The sequence below is a fragment of the Phaethon lepturus genome, unplaced genomic scaffold, assembly GCF_000687285.1.
Source record: "Phaethon lepturus isolate BGI_N335 unplaced genomic scaffold, ASM68728v1 scaffold4732, whole genome shotgun sequence".
NCBI classification, from domain to species: domain Eukaryota; kingdom Metazoa; phylum Chordata; class Aves; order Phaethontiformes; family Phaethontidae; genus Phaethon; species Phaethon lepturus.
This window is the reverse complement of record NW_010521108.1, coordinates 139,117-163,746: the sequence shown is the minus strand read 5'-3', so window position 1 is coordinate 163,746 and position 24,630 is coordinate 139,117. Positions and strand designations below refer to the sequence as shown.

Genomic DNA, 24,630 nt, shown 5'->3' with positions numbered 1-24,630 from the left:
TGTTAACAAAGTTAGTTTTTTATCTGGTATTACATTTAGACAAATGTTATCATCAGTCTTGCAATCTCTTCTATTTACAGCTCAGTATGGCAAAATTTGGTAGCTGTACAAAGGTGAAACACAGCAACCTTGAAAACTGAGCAGTGAAAAACCAATAATTTGATGATGTAAAAAAGTCAGGCAGAAATACATAGTACCGAAATCTAAGAGAAAAATCTGTCCCTGCACTTAGCCACGCAAGCCTTCTCATTCATCAGCTCTGTGCCTGTAGTACAGAGTTTGAAAATGGTTGTATAGTCCTAGGTTAACATATCATTTCATGATATGGAACATCAACTATCTTATGTTCTATCTTACGATAGCAATTCTTGCTTTTGAAACTGCTTTAGGATCTTTTGATAGTCATCATATCTTCCTGCTGGTAATTTCATGTAAAATCCTTAAATCTGGAGGAGGCTTTATTTCAGGGTCTGTTTCTCACAACATAAAGAATAAAAGACAGTGGCAAATTGTGTGTCAGAGAGAGAAGGGGCTATTAAGGGCATGCTTGCAAAACAAGGATTCTTTTTATGCTGCAAAAGAGAAGAGTAATGGAATGTTGTAATTGTTCTTCAGCTAGGGCCATGTTCTTATTTCATCCAGTAACAATTACAGCTTTCAATAACAGCAGATTTAATTCTTTTTTCTTGTTTTGTTTTTTTTTGTTCTTTTTTTCACCTGTTGAACTCCAGAAGCAGTAATTGTTACAGTGTTTGTGGTCTGTACAGTGTCCATTCTTGTTTAGTGGTGCTTGCAGTGACAATTCTAACTATACAATCATATTGTAAAAGTAAGGCTCACTTTTTTTCCAAAATATTTACGAGGACAAGATGCAAATGTTTTTAGACCTTCCGTTGTCTCTACGAGCCTTTCCCCAAACTTACATTGCATTCACAAAGTTCATAGGACTTGTTTGGAAAATTGTGTTTTATTCAAAATTATTAAAAAGGAAAAAAAGAAATCTTGGCAGTTAATTAGATGTTGTTTTTTTTTCCCTCTACCTGCTGTCCAGTTTATAGATCTGTTGAGCCTTAAGTATACAGTTAAGTTGTCAGAGTGTATGCATAAGAGAGAGAGATGAGACAAGGAGGCAGTCAAAACTGGAGCTTTTTGGAATTGCAGGCAAACTTCAGTCAAAAATGGGACTTTGTCACCCAAACCAGCAGCTGGGTGTCCAAAACCTGATGTGGATCTAATTTCACGGTCTTTTTCAGCTCAGGTTCCACAGAACTTAGAAAGGTACTATATCCTCTCCTACTGCGAGAAGTTATGTATCTCTGAGGAGAGAATTGATTCAATTTCTGGAAGCTGGAATCTATTAAGCAGTTGACACAGTGTCCAAAAGTAGATCAGTGTCTGTTCCCAGGTGTTTGAAGACAGAGCTCCTATTTGTATTTGAAAGGCTTTCATACTATCTGCAGTTATTACAATGTAATAATTTAATATTTGCTTTGGAAGGAAAGCACTGAACGTCAGAATTTATTGAATATATAAAAATAGATTGTCAGAAGTCCTTTACTTAAATATAGTGTGTATATATGTTTTTTTTTCCTTCATATAATTATATTTCAGTTTTCTATACATTCATGGTTCTATACATTTATTGAAGGCCTGAAATGAGGCCTAGGTTGAGCAGGTAAACATGAATTAAATATTTTACTTTTTGCAAAGGAAGTGCTTCAGTAAACAGAAAAGGAATTTGACCTGTACCAAACAGCCATCTGACTTCAAATACTAATGTGTTTTGTACTGACCCAATCGGTGCTTATATAATAATAATAGGCGAGATTTGACAAAATTTTGTGTTTTTTTTTTTTTTCTCTTGTCCATCTTGGAATTGCATAATTTGCTCATTCCTCAGATTCATATTACCATGTTGGTATTTCTCCTCTCCAGTTGGCATGGATCTATAATCAATTTTAGATTATTCATATTGTTCTTTTCTGCCCTACTTGAGCTCTCTGCTTTCCCCAATTTCCATACCAAATGGAAGTGATTCTTTCTTACTGAGTTTTTTCAGCCTTTCCCTTATACTTATTTGATCAAGTCTCTCTATATGGCTACACTGTCTCCTTCTAATGTCTAGGTTCTTATATTTTTATAGTTCTGTGGCTAGATGCTTTTTTAAAGACTTTCTTCTTCCTGGACTTTTGTAGCTTGCCTTTCTCTTTGTTTCATCCAGACACTCATAAAGTTGTGGTGAGTGGTGACTTTTGCAGCATTTTTGCAAGTAGTCAAAGAGAATAAGCTAGGCTGTGAAACAATCTTTATAGCTGTATTAAAAGTTCCTAGATCTATGGAGGTCTGCATTTTTTCTCTTTCCTTACTCTGGCTTTTAGGATTCAGGATTTCAAAACATTCTTTACCTCTCTGAGGATTAGAAATCTAGTTTAAAAGAAGAACAACTACCTGCAAGCTAATAATCAGCCATGACATGATTTTAGTGCCTCTGACTTGGAAAAGTGCGCTAAGCATTGTGCGCCAGGCAATGAAACCAGATAACTGGCAACATTACCTGTGGTAACTGTGTCCTATCCCATTTGCTAGCTAGCTTCTTCAGCGTAACTGATTTTTTTTTTTTTTTTTTTTTTTTTTTATACTCGTCCTCTTTTTTTCCCTTTTTTTTTTTTTTTTTTTTTTTAATACTGGACCTATGTTTTGACCTTATTTTCTGTATAGGACATAAGAATGGAAAAGTTGAGCAAATATTCAAGCTTTCATAGTGCCCAATGCTCCAGGAATTACACAAGCTATGAAATCAACATTTTAATTCAGACAAACATTTGCAATTTTCTGATTAACTGCCAATAAAATACATCTCTTTTTCTGGGGTTCATCTGCTAATTTATTAGAAGACAAAAGATAGGGTCACTCATCAAGGGTTGTTTTCACAGGATCCTGAGGCTCTATAATTTAGAGGAAAATCTTGAGTGCATGTTTTAACAATTCAGCTTTAACTTACTCTTTGTATTAAATGAAAATGTTAAGACCTGGATCTTGTAAGATAAATGATGCCTTCTGTATGTTTGTTAGAAAAAAGGCAGGTAAGCAGGGAAACCTGCTTTTAGTAATGATAACCACACTAACTGCAACACATGCTTTGCTTTAAGGAGCTGCTCTACAAACTAACTGTTGATAATTACTTATTCTGGGGGATTCTGAGCACCAAGTTCAGTTGCTTGGTGGCTGACTTTCAGCAGCCATTCTTTCACCAGGCTGCCATGAAAAGGTTGAAAAGATTTAGGTTTGTAGTTGATTAGAAAACATAAATAATTTATCTGAAGGGTCACTTTGTACAACTGAGAGCTTACCAATGCTGCAGAACCTTCTGTCAACCTCAATACCTTCTTTCAGACAAAGCCACACTATCAAAATATATTCTCTCCTATTTGAAGTTCTGTCATGTCAGACAGAGTGATATGAGGAATTCAGAGAGCGCAATATAAAGCAGAATATTAACGGCGTGAGTAGAAAGTACTGGTTTGAGTGTCAGGGTGGAATCCCCAGCTAAGGCCTTCCCCTTCATCTCTGCCTAGTGCAAGCCGTGCTTCATGTGATGAGGGCTGGCAATTGCACAACCCCATTGTGACCCTCTGTTACCTGTAGCTGCTTCTATGTCCGTAAGGTAAGAAACCAGGGATGAGCTGGCTTTGATCTGGGAGGTGAGTATCCAATTAGCAACATCCATCCATATATGTGTGTGTAGATACTGTTCAGCATTTTAACCAGGCAGCATACAGGCAAGTATAGCCTCTCAAGTGAAGAGGTTTATATATGTAGTGAATGCTCTGCTGATACCGTTAAGAAGTTATTTTTTGAAACCGATGTCATGTAACTGAGGGATACCAGTAGCTTGTGTTCATATTCTTGAAGACTTAAGTGCTTTACTATTTCATTTAAGGAGTAACCAAAGAAATTTTCTATTGTGACAGCTGCTTAAGTGAATGTTCTGTAGAAACCTTATGCCTCACCAATGGTCTCGGTTTTTAGGTGTGAACTTTCAAAATATTTATTTTCTGCCACTATTCTGAATGCATTTCTTTTGATATTAGCATATGCTAGAATAGTTGTAATTCTGCGAGCTTCTTCATTGTTATGTTTTCTGTTGTTCTTTACTATACTTTCCTTGTAATTGTACGCTGATTTCTGCTGCTTATAATGCAGGGCTGTGTTGGGTTTTTTCATTAAATAAGGTTGCGTAACACATGATTGTGACCTCAATTTGAAACTACGGTGGATGAAGCAGGGATTATTTCTTGAGTTAAATTTTGTCTGAAGTATAGGTTATGCTCGGTAGTTTCATGATAGAATACAGGTAGAGCTTTCAAAATATAACAGTTAATAATACAACAGTTTTGACACACAAAAGAACAGAAAAAAATCTTTCCTTTTTCACTTTTAAGAGCTGCTAAACAATTTTTATTTTCTGTAGTCTGTTGTCATCTAAGTTAACTATCAGTTTAGCATTTGAATCTGATTCCATATTTTTAAGAAGATGGACAATAATGAGGTTCTGCTTTGCCTTGTACCGTTACAGGTTGCAAAGGAACACAGAACCGAATTTTGGCTTGGCAGTTGAAAAGGATTTCTCTTCATTTATGATCATGTAATTTCCTTGCCCATGTTGATGGCTTCACAGGACGAGTAGGGAGTTACTGTTACATAGTTACTCATTCTCATCAGGTAAATATTTTTAATTCTGTGTAGTATCTTTTCTTGTTTTTGGATGCTTCTTCCCCTTTTAGCTTTCAATTGTCCAGCATAAGAACGAAGAAATCCAATACCAGGTGACGTGAAAGCATAGCCTTTTCTGCAGCCGTTTAAATGCACAAATAGGGACTGTAGTATGAGCTCCATGTTGCTAGATGAGTATTGATTTTTCTGCTTAAGTAATACCAACTCTTTAAAAGTCAAGCTAAAAAATATATTGCAGTCCTGCCACTATGGATTGCCACGTTGTATACAATAACGGTAGCATTCTCTAACGAGGTTTATAGAACTAAGCTGCTGTAAATTTATAAGAAGACTATTTATAAGACTATTTCCAGTAAGTAGCCATTTTTAGATGTAACAGTGGCATTTACCTTGGAGAAATAAATGAAAGCAAATTCAGGACACTGGAATGTTTGAGGTGCTGTCTTTCTATGTAGTTTGCTAAACTAAAATCATATTTGTCCAAATGTTATTAGAGTTGATCCTAACCAAATGTAGACATTTGCAATGCAGGCTATAGTTTATGAAATTACTGAAGATTTAAGGCAGTTGCTAAACTAAACCACAACTGTAAATCTCCTTATAATTTGATATCCTTTAAATTAAGTAGTCTAAAAGGTGAAGGTATAACTTCATTCAATAAAAAAGTGACTGCCAGACTTAAAATTCTTTTTTTAGGAGTGAATTTTGAGAAGCATCACTGGGACTGGTCTGAGCTTTGAGTAACAATAAGTCAAATATACCATAGGGTAGAGGAAAGTTTGTACAATACGCAAATAGACATGGATGTAGTTTTACTCCAGTGTTCTGAGTCTGTTCCTTCTCTTCTGAAATATAGAAATATGGTAAGAGTTTGTCCTTTGATTTTTATAGTTTTGCCTTGATTGCAAAACTGTGGTTGAATTTAGCTCAAGTTCAGTTAAAATTAGCTTGTCCTGCCTGAACTGAAATTTGAGCTTTTTGTCTAGAGTTTATGTAGGTTGGCAAGTTGTATAAATAAATACATCAATATACAAATACATGGTCTTTTGCAGAAACCTTTGAGCTTTCCTTGATGATATTCTGTGCTGGCTTGCTGGCTGCCATCCATGGCATGTTATAGCCATGCAGCACTGAACACCCACACGTCCCTGCAACTGAGCTGGGTTTTAGAGGTCAGGCTTGGCAGTGCGTTACTATTTTACAACATTCATGCTTGGTGCAAGCATAGTGTGCACAGACGATTGGTCACAAAAGATGTTGAAAACAATGCATATTGTACATGAAAATGTTATCCTGCAGCTGAATTTAAAGGAAGAAAAAAAAAAATCCCTTTTACAGTATGAGGTAATGTATATTATTAATTAGTAGTGCCCAAGCTAAAAGTGACAATTTACAGCTGACAAAAGTCCAAAGGAAACAGAATCAATTGGAGATCTGAACCTCAGGGGATCTGCTTGTTAATGGTGTAGGGATGCTACGAGAATCCTCACTTGGCTGTGTTTTATATGCCCTTTGCAGAGGTATCAAGGACCATATAGCGTATAAGATACTAGTCACTCAGGCTTCGAAATGTAGTTCTCTTCACTAAACTGCCTTCAGGCTTTTCAAAATCCTTTAGGTCATAGCGTCCATTTTGGAGACTCTAAAAGCAACCAGCTCCCCAAAATGGTTCATGGAAGCACTAACACTGGTGTGTGGTTGAATAAGAAGAAAACACTGATCCAGAAGAATGTGCTTACAACAGGTTGTAAAGAATCACCTGGACACCTTCTGGTTAATATCAAAGGTGAACTTCAGGTAAGTGGAACTAAATCTCCTTAGCAGTTTATAAATCATTACATGTAAAATTGTAAAAGTTTTCCTACCAAACAATACCCATAATTTATTTGCAAAAGAGAATGCTGCTGTACAAATTTTGCATTTGTGGGTTGGGATTAAAATAGATCAAGTGCTGGCAGGTTTTGCCTATTTTTCTGGAAATAAAATTCCTTTTTTATACGAAGGGGCAAACTTAGATAATCTTCCCCCTTACTAGCGTATTGATACCAATATTAAAATCTGTAACGATCAGAGTCTCAGCAGTATTTAATTTCCAAACAAGCCGAAAGTGCATGGTAGATCTGGGATAGCAGTAGGGATGTAATTGAAGAACAGAAACCTCTCTCTCCTCTTGTCCCAGGCAGAAAGACAGATGTTTAATGTGATAGCATGTGACAGAACTTAAGCTATGGCACTAAGCATGCTAATCTGACATCTCTATTGTCTAATAAATAAAGTTGGTACAACAGTTTTCTTTCATCTTTCATTTTCATAGTGTGGTTACAGATCTGAGTGAGGACTGAATTTACAACTTTCATCATCTTATTCCTTTTAAATGGCAAATCATTATATGCAGGGGAAAAAACCCACAACCAAACAAGAAAAAAACCCCACAATGTTGTCAATTATTCAAAAAGTTACTGCTGGTTTATGCTCAGCACTGTCATTTAAGACTGTTTTCGAAACAGGTAAGTGTTTGAATAAGTAAGAGTTTGTAGCAGTGCTTTGAAAAGGAAAAATAATCAGAGTGAGATTATGGCAGTTAATTTCATTAGTCCTAACACCAAACACATTTTTGCACCCTTCAGTTTCATAGAAACACTGCAGTTTAATCATGGGAAATGAAAAAGTATCTTCACCTGCAGTTAAAAGTAAGCCTGATTATTGTCTCATTGTAGTAGTCATGACAGGAAAACTGAGCATCCACTTCCATCTACAGTCATAGTTATTATTCAATATGCTATTTTCTTTAGATTGAAAGTATTCTTTTTTCTATTGCTTTGAGATTAATTACATCCATCTGTCTATTGATTATGGCTTGGTTACCTGTACAAATATGAGGACAGATATAAATCTAATTATACTTCAGAGAAAGTTTCTGATTTGCAGACAGGGTCATTTTAACTAAATAGTAACGATACAGCTACGGTTGCAAGGCTGGAGGTCATAATAAATGAGTTTTTTAATTCTTTTAAATGAGACGTTACAGGATGATGAAAAGCTATGAGTCACTTTTCCTTAACTTTCATTCCCAGTGGCTATGCTTCTGATAATACTGGTGTACAAATATAGGTATATTAATGCGTGCACAGAAATGAACACAGACCTCAGGCTGAAATTGTGATGAAAATCAGAAAATTCAAGTTTGTGGTTCAGGATTTATAAAAGATCTCGACTTACTGGCTATAACCTGGATGATTTTTTCTCCTGAAGTTACAATGAAAGTATGCATAAGGAAAAGCAAAGTATACTAGTAATGTAATAATTTTCTGCCTAAATCCATATTAATTAATTTGGGGGGGGGAAGAGGATCTATTCCTTCCATATTAGAGTTTTATAGCAACTTTCTCACTTGTAATGTATGAATTATTAACATAGATCCTCAGTCTAATATGGAAACTGCCTAGGAAATCATTCCTTGGAATTAATCTTGGGGCAAGCTGCAATACTAATTTTTCATGCTTTTTATACTGTAACATACTGTACTTCAGTGGTAAAAGCACTTGATTTTCAGCCTAACTATCCAATTAAAACTTTTATGCTTCTCATGAGTGGGAGCAGGGTAATTCTTTATAGATCAGTGAATTGTATTCCTTCCCAAAGACATTAAATGGCAGACAGCGCATTTGTAAAAATGCCCATCACCTTCAAAAGAAACCTAGTAAAGATTACTATTATGCAGAAATTTGCAGTTTCTAGAATGAAGAAACAGATCAGCTTCAACTGTAATGCACATTAGCTATATAAAAGCAGTTGCTGTATGTACTGTAGAAGTATGAAAACTGTCCTATGGTAAGAAAAGGCTTCTTTCTGAAAATAGAAGGAATCTTTGCCTAAAAGTATAGCCATGAACTCTTGCCCTCTTGCTGAAGCCACAGAAAGTCCTCTTCTGAAATAAACCATTAATGAATGGGGTATATATGTTTTAAATGAAGAAGCCTTTGTGTTTTAGTTTTTTTGGTGCACTACACCAAAATTCTAGAGCAGGAAAAAGTGGCTTCAGTGTTGCTGCTGTCCAGATTCAAAGTACACTTAATATCATGTTCTTGCATGTTCTCTGCCTTGGTTTGCTTTTGGGAAAGTATCAAAATTTTGATTTTTGATAAGCAGGCATAAAAATGATGCAGGATGGTTTTGAATCTGAATTCTGAAATGCACAAAGGAAAAAATCTAGACAGGGAAAATAATGCTGTATTTTAGCCTACAGAAACCTTGTATTCCTTTTCATTCCACAGATGACCTGCTACGAGGAAACATGCGGTTTCTGTAATGTGGAATCAGTTAAGGATAGGTTGCTCAGAATTCATTGTTCTTAATTCCAAAAGGATACCTTAAGGGATATGTCATGCTTTTTGCAGTTATTTGTGATTAGTAATTAATATTCTCCAGCTCTGAAAGTATCTAGAGCTGCCAATGTATGCTACGAAGTTACTCTGTTTCTGCGATTATACTGTGTGCTCTGGTATGGTCTCTACAACCCTGCTTGTGTGTGGAGTGCCCCTATAAATAACCCTGATATTCAGTGTTCCACGTAAAGTGACAAGCTGATAATTGCACTGCCCTCAGATAAGCTCCATTGATTGACAACAGCTGATATGGGATAACATCACACAGGCAAATTTGTGACAATAAACTCTAAAATACCACCGTGATTGGCAGCTAATAATTCAAAATATTTAAAATAGAATTTGACATACTTATCTCTCTCTTACAGGCCACTTACTTTGAGATGTCTGAGTGTCTATAAACTTCTTTATCAAGGCATCAGTAGTTTGTGTGTAAAGGCTAAGAGCATATCTCAGAGACTGTAGGTCTGGGCTCTTTTCCAGGAAATTCTTTTTCAGCCCACTTCCTCCAGCATGGAAGTATTGCTAAAAGGAAAAAGAAATAGGGTCGCTCAGAGAGGCAAATTATCTGAGAGAGGCCTCAGTTACAGACATACAATTTTAAGTAAAATTCTTACACAAACACAAATTTATGATTATAGCGGTTGATATAACTGTCGTCATTTCTACTATGGAGCTTCTTTCCAAAGGTAAAAATTTAAGTCTTGTGGGAGAAAAGAGAATACACAAGTTGATTTTGGTCTTCATGAACTCAAGTATTCGTTTGTCAAAATTGGGTATATATCTGTATTTGTAGGGTTCTTTTAGGTTGTGGAGAGTAGAATTGGTTTTAATTCTTTATCTAAAAAAAAAATAATCTCTACGATCAAGGCATGGTTTACAGCACAAGTGAAAAATATATCCTTTCTGAAGGAAGGGGAAATTTACTTAAAGTTTTGGATTAGCATTGCATTGCAATTGTGCATGAAATGATGATTATGCTGTTGGAGATTATTAGAAATTCCATGGAAGTTTCCACAGTGATTATCTTCTTGATTCCAATTTTGAAAATGTGTGTGTCATCCTTGAGTGACCACATTAGGGTTTCCTAGACTGTGAAAGGAAGAAAGAGAAAAGGAGCTCAGCGGTTGGTACTTGAGGTACTCCCTTGAAGATGGGGAGGAAATGTCATCCTTCAAAAGAGGATTTCCTTTGGGGCAGGACAGCTGTACCCAGGTCTCTTTATGCACTCCTGTGAATGGTGCAGCAGTAATCCACTGCACCAGTAGTGCTTCCTGCAAACCTAAGATGGGGGCAAGCTCTTCCCTCTGCAAGCAGTTGCACCAGTGGCTGAGGTACTAATGCTACAAAGAGAAGGTATATTGGCTACACAAGTTTTAAACCAGTGTTTTGTTCAAACACTTCGCGAAGATTTTTGCAACCTACATTACAGTTCTGGGTCTCCAGGTTGCTGTATTATTGCTTCCATTAATGACTGTTTAGTAAAAGCAAACAGTGTTTTTCAGGAAAACACTGTGACTACCTGATGGCATGCAATATTGGTCTGCTCAATACAGGGGCTGTGGGAACTGTAAGTAGAATCTATACTTTCCTGCGTTTTTGGAGTGTTGCCAAGTGTATATATGCGATATATACATTTCAGTTCACATACACACATATATACTAAATGCTTTATGCTAAGCATATCTGTGACAAAACAGACCTACAGTCTATACATGCCCACTGCATGTTAGTCTACACATTTCACCTTCTGACTCTCAAGATTTTTGCAGGAGATGCAGCATAAATGTAGTTTTCATAACAAAGTCATTATTTACATTTCTGTGTTGATGACTACTGCTTGTTACAGGGGGAAAAATATTTGTAGGAGCAAAACAAAGGATTTGAAGTCATCAGGCTGAAAAGTTGTATATTGTTTTAATGCCATGGGGCAGTTAGTGCCAATTAAAGAGGTTTTGCCTAAATTGCCTTTACTTTGTCATGGTTGTACACATAAAAGAAATTTGTATCTTTCCAAGCAAATGATTTCATACTGTAAGTTCCAAAGAAATCTCTCGTCTTAATTGTTTAATGTGTATTTATGATTTCACCAAGGATCTTAATCAATTTACAAGCAAGTGCTAAAATCTGTTAATATTTCCCACTATTGTGATGATTACTGTGATATTCTTAGTTGTGTCTCCCAATACGATGTTTTCTGCAGCAGCAGCAGCTACAAAGGACTAAAAGCTCTCCATGAAAGCTAACAAATGTTTAAAGAAACAAGGACACCCGACCCTAATCTTCCTGAGTTTGTACATTTTATTGCTTTAGCCCACAAATGGTAAATTCTGCATGCAAAATACCACTATGACATGTCATTATTGTATGGAAACAAATATAGAAAAATGATGAGTAAACAGGGATTTACAGCTTCAGTTAGACACCTAAGCCCCTGTTCTTTAGAGATGTAAATCCTAAAATATTTCACCTGCTACTCATGTTCCAGTCTGAGGGGTTTTCAAGATTCATAGGCTTAAAAGTCCTACTGACAAATGAAAGGTGCAGACACAAGTGCGAAACGTCAAGTATGTGGAAATCAATGCTGTAGCCACCAGAGTCTCCGCCAAAATATGACAAATGCTACACAAGTCATACTGGCTGGTAGCTTAACTTTGTAGAGTGCCTCTGGGTTTACAGTGCTTGCAAATACAGAAATGGAAACTAAATATTATCAGTGAACATTATTTTTGGGCTGAGATGAGATAACTCAGTTTAAGATAACCAAGGCCAGAAAGCTTACTTCTCCTAAGGTAATTTTTTTAGCTTAATTTGCAATTTAATATATATAAACATTGCTAGGGTGCTTTTTACATCATATAAAGACTGATGACATGCTATATATATAGCATGTATATATATGTATTTAAGATCTACCATCATCTATTAAATTATAAGTAAGTTGCTCGGCGAATGAGACTAAAAATTAGACTAAAGAAAGGAAAAATAGACATAAGGCTATTTGCTTAGTATTTTGGGAAAAAAATTATTTTGCCATATCATGTACCAAGTACAGTAAGCAGGTTATAATGCCATTTCATTGCCTTACAATTTGCAAGCAGGTTTTTCAGGGAGTGTTGTTTTGCTCAGTTTATGACTGTAGCGCACAGAGATAAGAATATGGAATTAGTTGAGGATTTACCCTATTTCTAACCTTTTTCCTCCAATTCTAGACTTTTGTTTAGTAAAATTATGACTCTTAAGAGTTTAAGCACTGGGAATTCAGGCAAGGTTAGAATTTACATTTTTCCCAACTTTTATTTATTTAGAACAAATACCTTGAAAGGAAAATAATTAGATTCACATACTGAACTGAGGACTCCACAGGACAGACTTAATTTGGGAGCACACAGTACTCTCACCTTTGAGACACTATTTTGTTGCGTAAGACTTGACCATGAATATGTCCTCCTATTTATATTTTCAATTTTACACTTCAGGAGCTGCCTCCTTACCTTGCTGAGGTGCTGTCTCTTTATCAGCAGACATAAACACATGCTGTTGTTCTATAAATTGATTGCTTTCAAGTTATTTACATCAAGTAAAGATCCAGGCCAATGTGAAAAAGACTGATAAGTACATTAAATAATATTCCTTAATGGTTTATTTTGACTTCAGAAACCCAGTCTGTGAAGACTGTATGAAAGTCTCCAGTTTTTAATTAAAAAGAAAAAAGACTTTTCTTTTACATTTGGGTGCATAATGTAATAACCATAAAATGAGTGGAAGTGAAAACAAAGTTTTCAAAACATTTCATCTGGCCTATGGCCTGATCCTTTCATCCTTCCAGAGAGCTCAAATCCTAGAGTTACTTTATGGATTACAAATTAATTTGTATTTCTAGTAATGAGATTAGCACCAGGTAAGGTTCAGACAGATTGTCTGTAATAGGTCTCCTTTAAAAATCTAAGGTAAAACATTTACTGCAATATTAAGGTTTTTCTAAAGTAGTTTTATGCATTACCAACATCTGCATTGACAATATATTGGTAATGCGTAAAATTAATTTATTCAGAACTGTGTTTTTAACAGGTGTGTAATGAATATGACTTTTTGTTTTCACTGAAAAAGGACCAACATGTAGAATAATTAAATGCCATCTTTAAATTAAATCAGATTATTTAGGAGTGACAGTAAATTAGGTGGTGAATTCCAAACTGTAAAATGTTGATTAATTTAATTTAAAATAGTGTACAGTAATGCATGCTATTAAAAGCCTTGTTTTCTGGTGTGCTATAAAAAAACCATGTCATACATGTTTGCAGCTAGGGAATAATCACACTTTTCAGGCTCAGCGTCTCCTTTGTGGGAGAAATAAAAGGCTACGCTGCAATGTAGTAAGGATTTAGCCCAGCGCTTCAGCTGCACTAACTCTAAACTACAAAGGAAGACAAGAATCAGATAAGCTCTGGCCACCAGTTCTTTCAAGGGAACACGTTCTGTCTGCAACTGGTAGAATAATTTTTCAAACTTTTCCGCAAGCAGACTATTAGACATTTGCTTTCAAGTCAAATAGAAGGAACTTAGCTTAGGACCAAATGGTTTTTGACATATTAAAGGGACCTTTATGATTCTAAGGAACCATTCTATATTAGAATCCATTGTTTATGTCAATCCTGTTCTAGGTCTTGCCAGCACAGAACAGAAAAAAAAACATAAAGCTGTACCTTTATAGTAGCTAGTGCTACTTCCATTATTGCACACTGCCTCAGGGTCAGGCTTCTGGCTTCCTCTCGAATCACATGGTCCTGCAAAGCAAGTTTAACACTATAGTTGATTTTGAAAGAGAGACTGTATTGTGGCCTGTTTAGTTTTGGAAAAACAAATAAACAAACCAAACCACCAAATGCCCCCCCAAGCCCTTATGATTAACAGGGATTAATTCAACTTCAGCCTTCTTTTACAGCAAAGCATAACTTAGAGCAATCATGTTGTTTCCTGAAAACATAGATTGCAGGGGAAAAGAACCAATGTTTAATACTGAGCATCTGTGTAGCTTTATTTCTTTTCCTAGCATGTATTATTTCTGTTCTGGAGGGCGGCAAAAAAGTTTAAATACTTACATTAGATGATACCGAAATAATTCATTTTATTAATAAACCTGACATTTTAACTAACATTTGTTAATGCCCCGTGTTATTAAAAAAAAAAACAACAGGGTTGTTAGAACATACATTAGAGTCATAAAGTGACTATAGCCCTGTGAAATCTTTGTCTAAAATAAGCATCCTGTGATGTACTTGGACAACATTTTAAATCCTTTAGCAAACTGAGCAATTATTCATAGAAGAACAAATTACCACATTTCTGCCCAAATCTGAAATCCTAATGGCAAAATGAATTGGCACACAACTGACATCAGTATCAAACGTCTAAGCTTTTAATCAAGTGTATTATGAACTTTAGTAATTTAGTGCTGAGGACCTCATTGTAGAGCTACATACTGTGTTTCAATACATGCCATAAATACTATGCAGAAAAAATTACTAGTATTCCTACCTTAGACTTTTTTCAGAACACAAAGTTCTCCCCGTAGTTTTTTTTTTAAATGTTTAATGCTTATTGAGGACTAGCTGTGCAATATGGGAATGATATCTTCTTGACCTGTCTAGTGATCACTTTAGCATGTAACCATACAGTCTTTTATTCTTAATTTGTGTTTGTTGAGACTGTAAAATCATTACTCACCTATGAACAGTTACTGCTATATTTGAGCTTACTATAGCAAATAAGCACAAGAATGAGGCTTGGCCTCACAGTCGCTAATATTTCATCTATTTTTTTCATTAGAGTAAGCCATTCACATCTTCATTTGGCTCCATTACCTTGAGTTTTGACAGTTGTCCAAGATCTTTGGCTGCACTGAATATCATCTGGGGCCCCTGTAATCACATTGAAAATTCAGGAAACATACTCACTACAGCGTGTTTGCTTTTTATGTCAACATGATTTTATTTTCTGCTAGGACATTAGCCAAAGTCACTGATTTGCAAAGCTAAATAAAAATTTCAATTACACATGAGACATATTTTCATTCAGTTGATAAGGCCAAGTAGTTGAAGGCCTGCAGCATGATTCCTTCCAGTATCACATACTTGATACAAATATTGCATATTCCGTTGATAGTTGTTTTGTGTGCTCCTGTCTGCTATCTCAGTTTGTATTTAATATTTTTAAGATAAGGCTGGGATTGTTCTTATACAGTGTGTCAATGAGATATTTGTCCGTATCATAACTCGCAGGTGCTATGCTAATATAAATAATTATAACAGGAAGTGAGCAGCCCTGAGGAACCTGCAAAAGCTTAACTGTCCACAGTGAAATCCTCAGCTATGTAATGCACAGCGTAATGGTATACTGTTAAGCCAAAGCCATTTTTAAAGAAAAGATACCAAAGTGTTACGAAGTTAAACCGGTATTTTACAACAGCCAAATCTGGCATGATACCAAAGGGCAATGCCTACATGTTTGCCTTAGACAAACAGAATCCTACTATAATTCCATGTTCACATTTTTTATCACAGCTACTCCAAGAAATATAGTTACTAGTGCAGTTACTTGGCAGTTCAGCAAGACATAGTTCTGCATATCTGGATTTCAGGGGAGAAAAAAGAAGTCAGTCCAGCTTACATAGTACAATACAGAGCAATTTTTCATTAGTCTTTCTGTTCCAAAAGGTTTCAGTTTCCAGAAATAATGCTGCTTCTGTATGGTTCAATTGCAAAGATGTAATATAGCAATGCAGCTTAAATTTTCGTTATTTATTAGTAGTGAGAATGGTGGGATAAATACAAAAATTAACAAATAAACCCTACTTCTGAATGTCTGTGCTTCACCCTCAGAGAGAAAGTAATATTCAAGGCTACAAAAATGAAACATCTTTCTTAAAGTAGACTACTTTTCATTGGATTTGTTTCATTATGTGTTCAAATAGTAAATTAGAAGTAGCAAAATGAATGCAACTAGCTATACACCTTTCACCATGCCTGCCAACTGGGACATTTTATATACAGGCTACCAATAAAACCCAACAGCTGGTGAAATGTAGTGTACACACATCTTCCTGCAAGCACTCCAAAAGCCTAACCCAGTAGTCTTTGTACCTATTTTTCATGTTCCTTACTCATTACAGACTAAAGATACTGTATCTTCTACTATACAAATGTTGAGCAACATTTGGAAAAAAATACGCTGCAGACAATTTTCTAGCCAGAGGCTCATGTTTCTTGAATTTGTGTGGGGAAGCAAGGGTCATTTCAGTTTCACGAAGAATGGGGGCAAAGCACTTGTGGAAATCCCAGCTGTCACCATTTAAAATGATCTTAACAAGTCTTGAATGATAGGCATAGTCTGCCTCTAACCAGTAACTGGCTGATAAATAGAAGCCTTCTTACCTTTAGCCACTAACTAAACTAACATCCATCCAGAAGACTCGTCATTCTAGGTGAGGGGAGCAGAGGGCTCCTTGTCTCTGCTGCTTCACCACCCTTTCTGTGTTCTGCCTGAAATGTGGAAGTTTTGCATTCCAGATGTACACCCATAGCTTAATGAAGTATCGACTTGCTGAACTAATGACTGGAATAAGCTTTTTTGAAATGGGCTATAACATCAGTGTCACAGCTTATTGCTTGGTGTGGTTTCTGAGCATCAGTAAGGACAACAGAGGTGCTTGCAGATTCAGGCAGATAAACTGAAATCTGTGGTCAGCTGGCAGGCAAGGGGTATTTTCACTATGGTTGAAAGACTAAAATATTTTTATTATTATTTTTTAAATAAAGGTCTACATTCAAACCACATGGAATGTGGAATGTTTAAAAAATGTTTTACTATCCTAACTAACTGAAACATATTGTGTTATTGTCCAAGAGGGCTTACTAAGTCTTTGACAGGTAATTCTGTATTCTTTCCTAAAAATAGCAACAGAAAAACCTCTTAACTCTGAACCATGCTGTTCTATGAATAAGGGTGTAACAATTGATCCTGCATAAAGCTTATAAATGCTCCTGACACCTGATGGGAAATGCAGTGTACCCAATTTAAATGGTACTTATGTATTTGCAGGTAAAATTTGCACCAAAATATTTGAAAAGCAAATTAAAAATCTCAGAAAAGTAAATTTGACACAATGACTCATTGAAAGAGATGATATTTCTAATTATGCATAGTAAACATGAGCATTATAGTAAATATGACCAAATTCAGTGAATGGAGTACTGGTTATGATCTTGTGATTAGCTCTAGTCTAGAATTTTTAACAGCTCAGGTTATTTCATTGCTACCTTAACACCGTTCATATGTGTTCTATTAGATTTCCTCTTGCCTCTGCAGCAATATTATTTCCTGTATCTTTAATATATTATAATATGATTTAATGATATGTCCTTAACATATGGATACTGAACAATAGATTTTTAGCAGCTTAACTGATATCATAGGATGTATACAGTAAAGTTGCCCACCAAAGGCACACTATGGCAATGCCATGATTAACTTGTCATAAAGATTGCGACTTTATTCTAGACAAGATGGAAAATGAGAAGAATTAACATCTATGTTATCCTAGTCACTCAAAAAAGCAAAAAGTAATTAAAAAAAGGCACTCCAAGCCAGGCTCTTTTTCTTTGATCCTTAGAATCAGATTTTACCAGTGCCCTCAGCTCTGTCACCACTCAGGGTTCATGTCAGGCCATCACCCAAACTGGTCTTATGTGTGGCAGCACTACTTCCCGTAACAACTTACAGTTTCCTTCCCCCCTCTTCTTGTCAGGCTGTAAATGCAGGCCTGCCCAAAGAGGACCTCCTGTCAGTTCTGCTATTAAAATACCCCAAAACTTAAGAGCTAAAATTGGCTTAAGCTTCCTGATGTTAAGTAAGTCCTGCCTCAAGATGAGAAATGGCACAGCAGGCAGGACTGGAGAACAGGATGGGGCAATTCCTGGCTTTCTGGGAGCTACAAAAATGGAAGTGATTCATTGAATTTCTCATGCAACTGGGAACACTCTTGGTGCTACTGTGCATGATGAAAGCGAAATCAAACTTAAAAGCCCTCATATGAAAGCACACTACAAGGCCAGTGATTCAGCTCCTTTACGCTGCATTCATAAAAACTGCTCCGATTTGGGGCAGGCATCGTATCAAAGAGCAAGGTCCTCCTCACCAGCTATGGAAGAGCCACCTAGCTACGCTACTTTCAAACACTAGAGCGCAAGACACTGCCTACAGTCAGTATATTACTTCTTCTCGTCAAGGTCCAGAAAAGGACAGTATCGGACCCCTTGGCAAACACCTGATCAAGCACGTTATTACAATTAGTTATAACATGTGTGAACTGCTGCTGGGATACTTACAGTTTGGTCCGTCAGTGGTGGAAGCACAATTTGTTTTTCTATTTTGTTCAAGACTAACTTCCATAGCTCTTTTAAAACCCGTTTCAGAACTGTCTTCTCACAGATTTTCGCAGAGACACTTAAACTGGAATAAAACAAAACACAAACCAGTCTCCAAAACTAGCATTAAGACTTCAGAGGTGCTGCATCGCTATATGCTTAGGTTAATGGCCGTTATGGTTTAGCTTTTCTCTACCAATAATGTTTTCTGAATGGCTTAGTTATTTTCCAATATTATCAGTAAATATTTTTGGTTAAAAAAAAAAAATTGCAGATCATGAAATCCTGTAAATCTCCATTATCTACTTTATTTCTTAGTATATTACTGATATATATTTCTCAAAAATACAAAATGATGATGAATTATAAAGTTTGATGGATGATAAAACTTAGCACTCCCAAGCCCCTAAATTAAAGTTTTGCAATATAATTTGTTTGTGTCTTAAAAATAAAACCCATGTCTTACATTTCTACTGTGGTGTAGAACTAGGTGTTGATAGCTAATGCAAATTCAGGGCTACCATCAGGAAGTGTTTATTTCTATATACTGGCATGTCTGTGCAATGATACTACCTATTACTGATGGTAAAATTAAATTTTTGGAGGCTGTATATACTTAGATTTTTTTTTTCTTTATTTAAGAATATATTCCTAAACCATCTCGTATGTATCATCATGAATAAGTAGCATCACGAATAAAGTGCTGCCATTTTCAGGCATAGGAAAAAATACTTCAAAACTAATATCACACATGCTTGTGTGGGGAATTTTACAGAACTATGTCTAATCTGTTAATGTAAAAAAGGATTATTGTAAAGTCATTATATATCACATCATAAATATGCCAATTCGTATTTCTAGCATCTCTTACTACTCTTAGTAAGCACATAAATAAAAGCATAATTAATTCTTTTGGACAGTAATATAAAACCCATTTTTGTTTCCATTATGTCATTATTCATTTAAATCTCAAAAAAGCTATGAAGATGGCTTTGAGAAATGGCAATTTGGAATCCAACCTGACAGGCAAAAGTCAGCTTACCCAGTTTTTTAAATTATGAGCTTTGGATAGCACATGTAAGTGTATAAACACTTTTGACTTTTCTTCAAGACTTGTGCTAGGACTAAACATCTTAACTTGGAGATAATGAAAATTTAGAACCATACTGCTTGAAAGCAACACATACCCCTCTTTTAACTTAACACATAGGACTAGGTAGATTGCTAAAAATAAAGGGCTAACATATAGATAAAGCAGCTAAATTTTTTTTCCAGGCTAGGAATCCAGGCACTGCACTTGACAGTGTTGCAAAAATAGTACAGTCTTATCGAGTACATTAAATAAGCATTTGCCTGTTGCCAGCTGTCATTGAAATTCATGTAATTGCCAAAGCCCTCAAAAAATGAAGCCTAGAAAAATTAAACCCCAAAGAAAAAACAAAATCCCCTTTGATTCCCTCCCCCACCCTTTATGCCAATGGCTTTTAGACTTCGGCTGTGCATATGTACAGGTGGGAGCTGTGATTCTAGTTGTGTTTCTAGGATAGCAAGCCCATCAGTCCCATTTTTAGAAACAATAAGAATGTGACGTATAGCCCTGGAGAAAGAAAAAAGTTACAAATCAATTCTTTAATTTAATCTTTGACTTGGGTCTTAGTAGTCCCAACGACTGAAGCCCGGAGAAGTATTCTGCACCTCCAGTCACTAGCTTCAAAATAGAGTCTTACTGATCAGAGATGCACTGCAGTTTGTCAAAAGCATAAAGACAAACCTTCATGGGGCTCCAAGACTCTGAAGAAGTTTCATTTGGGACTGCGGGCCACACCAGTAACACCAGATAATCATACATTGAAGTGTGGAGTAGTGTGTTTTGTACAACTTTACAACGCAGAAGACAAAGAGAGGCTCCTCAGCGTTCCCCAGAGTATGTTCTGTTTAATGGGGGAAGACTCTGGGGGAGTCGGTCAGGCTGAAAATGTTTGTCTAGGGATGAGAAAGAGGGCAGAGCTGGGAGGAAACAGATTCCAGAGGATGCTGGGAGAACTGAACCTATTCTGCTGCCTCTTAAACTCTCCAGACAGGGGCTTTGCAAGACAGGCATAACAGGCACTCTGGAAGCCACAGGCTTCCCTAAGCCTGCTCTCTGCCCAGCTCAGGCCCTTCTTTCCATCTCCTCAGCACAGCTCCAGCCTCAACCCCAGTCCTGCCCAGCCACTTCCTCCTAGCTATGCTTCTTGTTCTGCTTCAAGCGAGATTCTCCCTCAGCACACCTTTTCCACCTTCATTTTGGAAGGCCAGGAGGAATATGCATAAGGAACTAAAAAGTTAAAGGCTATCTAACTCTTGTATGTATGACTGGAGACCTGAAGCGCAGTATCAGTGTCATGTTGCTTGTTCTCACAGTCACTTCCAGTAAAAGGCCACTGGTGTTTCACAAGTACTAGTAAGGACATGACCAAGGACAGGGGGGTGTGTATGGATGTGCCTGTGCTGCACGTGGCCTTTCAGAACAGCTGATCCCGTCACTGCTGGATGATGAGAAGACAGGATACCCTTACTTTCAGGACCCAGAGTGAGTTTGCAGGACTACTAAAAAATAGAGCTTTTTACCAACTGAAAAAAATCAAGCTGCTCTGTAAATCTTTAACTGGTGACCAGGTTTTTGGGGATGCAGAAGTGCATATTAATAAGCAGGGGGACACTGGGTGCCAGCCTAGAACAAATGCCAGAAGATTTCAGTATAGGGAATTTACTTTTGTTCAGTGCAATCTTCTTTAGGCCACAGCTCCTGGAGGAGAGACCATACAGTAGCTCCTTTGTGATGACTCAAAACATGACAAGAAATTGAAAGGCAAATATGTAGCCTATGTAGAAACTGCCTAGTATAAGTAAACAGGTTAAGCATACTGTTCTGCACACATGTGAATACTACAAATATTAAAAATACTACAGAGTGTTTCTAGGTATTAATGATGCTTCAGGGTAAAACCAAGTATGCCTGACTGTAGCATTCGGTTCCTGATCTGCCACACAATCCAGTCTGCCTCACTTACGTTTTGTCCAGGAAATCCATGAGAGGCCGAAGCACAATCTCGGCATCAATGGCCGCGCTGTTCTTATTGACTGCTGCATTCCCATTTCCTCTTATTTGATTCAGTTCATTGCTCATTTGCCTTATACAATCTTCAATAATAAATTGGAAACTACAGGATGGGGAAAAAAAAAAAGACAGTGAAAGAACTCTGCAATTGAAAACATTTATCATTTTGCATCAGGTTCTTAAAAGAGATTTAACACTTTTCTGCAATGGTGGAAAGTTCACAAACGCAAGATACTGCAGGTGTTACAGACTGAAAATAACTCCTCCTAAGGTTTATAGCTCATATAACTAATTCATGGGCTGTTTTGATTCCCCTCCCTCCTTGTTTCCGTTCTGTCGTTACGCTTTTCATACCTTTGTACAGGTGCCAAGTAATTATTTTCTGAAAGCAACAGATGTATCAGAATCTGTAGTTTAGGATATGATTGACTACCAGCTAGCAACAACTTCTCAAGATTTTATTTTTGGTGTTAAAGGACACCAGGAACAGGTGACTATAAATTATTTTTCTCTCGATGGGTAATATGAACCAAGCTTTGATATTCTTGAGGACAAATAGAAAACTTCTACTGAGTTGTCCCTGTTTGTCTCAATTTGACTTTTTCCTGGGTTTCACACAGAGTCAGTGTCATCAGAAGCTTTGCTTACTTCTGTGCAGCTAGACAGAGCTGAAACATTTGGACTGTTTAACATACTCCTTTGCAAAAAGTCCCCACTAAGTAATTACACTCGTCCCACTGGAAGAAATCTTTTCCAGTTCTAGGTGAGGGTGAACAAATTCTTGCTTCTTAAGTTGTATCTCTTCAGCTTTTCTGAAAACTGTTCTGTTTCCTAACTGATCTGGTTGAGCAACGTGTCTGACAGTCTTGTAGTGTCATTGATGTGATCCAGTCTTTGGTCAATATATTTAAACAATGCAGAACAGCAGTTAATCAGAGTCAACAGTTCAGAGGCAGAATAAGGCTCTGCACACATGGTAATTTAGTGTATGAATTGATTTATGATTAATGGAATAGGATTAGGATTAATTTATGAGCAGAAATGCAAAACAGAGGCCATAAATATACCAGGCCTATTAATGTGAAAAGATAAATGGCAAAGATTAATTTGAGGAAAGTGAAAGAATTTACTATGAGAGAAAAACATTATAATTAGGCAGTAAACTGTTCCAGCTACATCACTAATAATAAAAAAGGAACACAAACCTCCATGTGAAAACGCTGGAAAAAGTGGAAACTTTTCCAAGTACACTTGGATGTGTACTTACCTATACACTTCAAAGCCCTAGATAAAATGAACCTGAAGCTGCTTTTGAATCTGCTCATGTAAGTCCTTGGGGCCAGTCCCTCCAATAAAAGCCAAAATAATGCATTGGCTATTCTTGACATTAGCCATCTTTCTGACATTGTTAAGCTTACAAACCCCAGCAATAAACTGACCCATGAGGAATGTACTAGCTATGTGGAGCATATCCTAGATTGAGCTTTTTCTGGGTTTTCTTTTTCAGAAACCTAGCTGGCTCATTCAGAAAGAAGCCCTTGGAAGAAATAATATTCATGCACTGTCAATGTCAATGATCAGAGAACCAGAGCCTGGGAGCAAAAATAAAGCAAGATATAATGACAAACTAAACACACTCAGAAAAAGTGAACGCTGTCCACCCAGATGGTTCATCAAGGGATTAAATAAGTAACTACAGACTTTCCTTAATGAATACCACTACAGCACTAATCCCTCTTAGATTCCTTTCTAATTTGAAACAAAAATAACTTGCAGCTTCTTACAGCACAGGCATTACTGGCACAGCACCATACTCATTCAAGACTGCAGTGTGCACTGTGAGTAATTAAAGATCTTGAGAGTAAGGTTCAGTAGACAATTTTTGCAGAGCCATAGGCAAGCAAATGACCCAAGAAGGCCATTCACAGTGACCATTTGAAGCTGGCTAAACATAGGCAGACATCCCTGGTTGAAGCAGGCCACTTGGAAAAAGCTGTCAGTCTCAGGAAGTAACATAAACATGGTCAGGGAAACAAGTTTAACACAGCATCAGGCAAGAACAAACCATCAATTGTTGTTTCCCAAAAAGCAGAAGAAAAGTCATCGGCCTCACCTCTGTAACACGTTCATGCCCACAGACCATTTTCAGTTTTCTTTACAGTGAGGTTACTCCTATAAGTTTCAGACTCTAAACACACATGCACAAATGCACAGCACTTCATCAGGGCAGAAGCAAGCTGTACCTCAGGACATCCAGCCAACCACCCAGACTTAATCAACAAGGCAGATACTTGAACAGGAATATTTCTCTAAGGTTTGCAGTAAAATAGGTTTCTTACCTTGTGGCATATGTTACGCTGAGTTCATCCAATACATTGCTAAGTTTCACCTGAAGTTCTTTTAGAACAACACTAGCTTCAGGATCCAACTGCAAAGAGATAAATAGTGTTATATTTTACTTACACACTATGTTTTTTGGGGTTTCCATTGCAATTAATGAATTAGGAATTATATGCAATGATACACTGCACTATGCAAAAATAAATGTAGAAACACCTGTTATGACACAGGATTGTTTTGTAAGCCTAAAAATCCAATTACCATTTAAAGAAAAATATTTTATCATAATAGTGAAGAATTATAATGCTAGAAATCAAAACTGTGCCACTAAACAATGGCTTTCTATGGGATGGGCAGTCACAAGAATTAAATTACCATTATCAGGCAAACAGTACTCACAAGGCATACCAAGAGAAGGACGCATGAGAATTTAGTGTTTGTGTTGTAATAGTGCAGATGTTTTCGTCTTTTAAATTTTTTTTGTGCATTTCCCTACCATAGCTAATTTTTGCGTGATTTGTGTGGAAGATGTTTCCATATTCCCACTAATGCAGTGTCAAAGTAGAACAGCCAGCACTGGCAAAGATGGCTTGAAGACTATCCATGCTGCTTCTACTGATAGAGTATCAGGGAAGGGAATCTATTG

General features: G+C 36.6%; 1 protein-coding gene across 1 annotated transcript in view; it reads right to left on the bottom strand.

The window, feature by feature from the left end:
• UNC13C (unc-13 homolog C (C. elegans)) overlaps nucleotides 1–24,630 on the bottom strand; it is a 163,971-nt gene that overhangs the window by 6,765 nt on the left and 132,576 nt on the right. Inside the window, 6 exon segments of the mRNA XM_010281395.1 lie at nucleotides 9,497–9,644; nucleotides 13,826–13,906; nucleotides 14,984–15,040; nucleotides 18,506–18,629; nucleotides 21,598–21,747; nucleotides 23,984–24,072. Of these exon segments, the coding sequence (XP_010279697.1) occupies nucleotides 9,497–9,644; nucleotides 13,826–13,906; nucleotides 14,984–15,040; nucleotides 18,506–18,629; nucleotides 21,598–21,747; nucleotides 23,984–24,072 (649 nt within the window).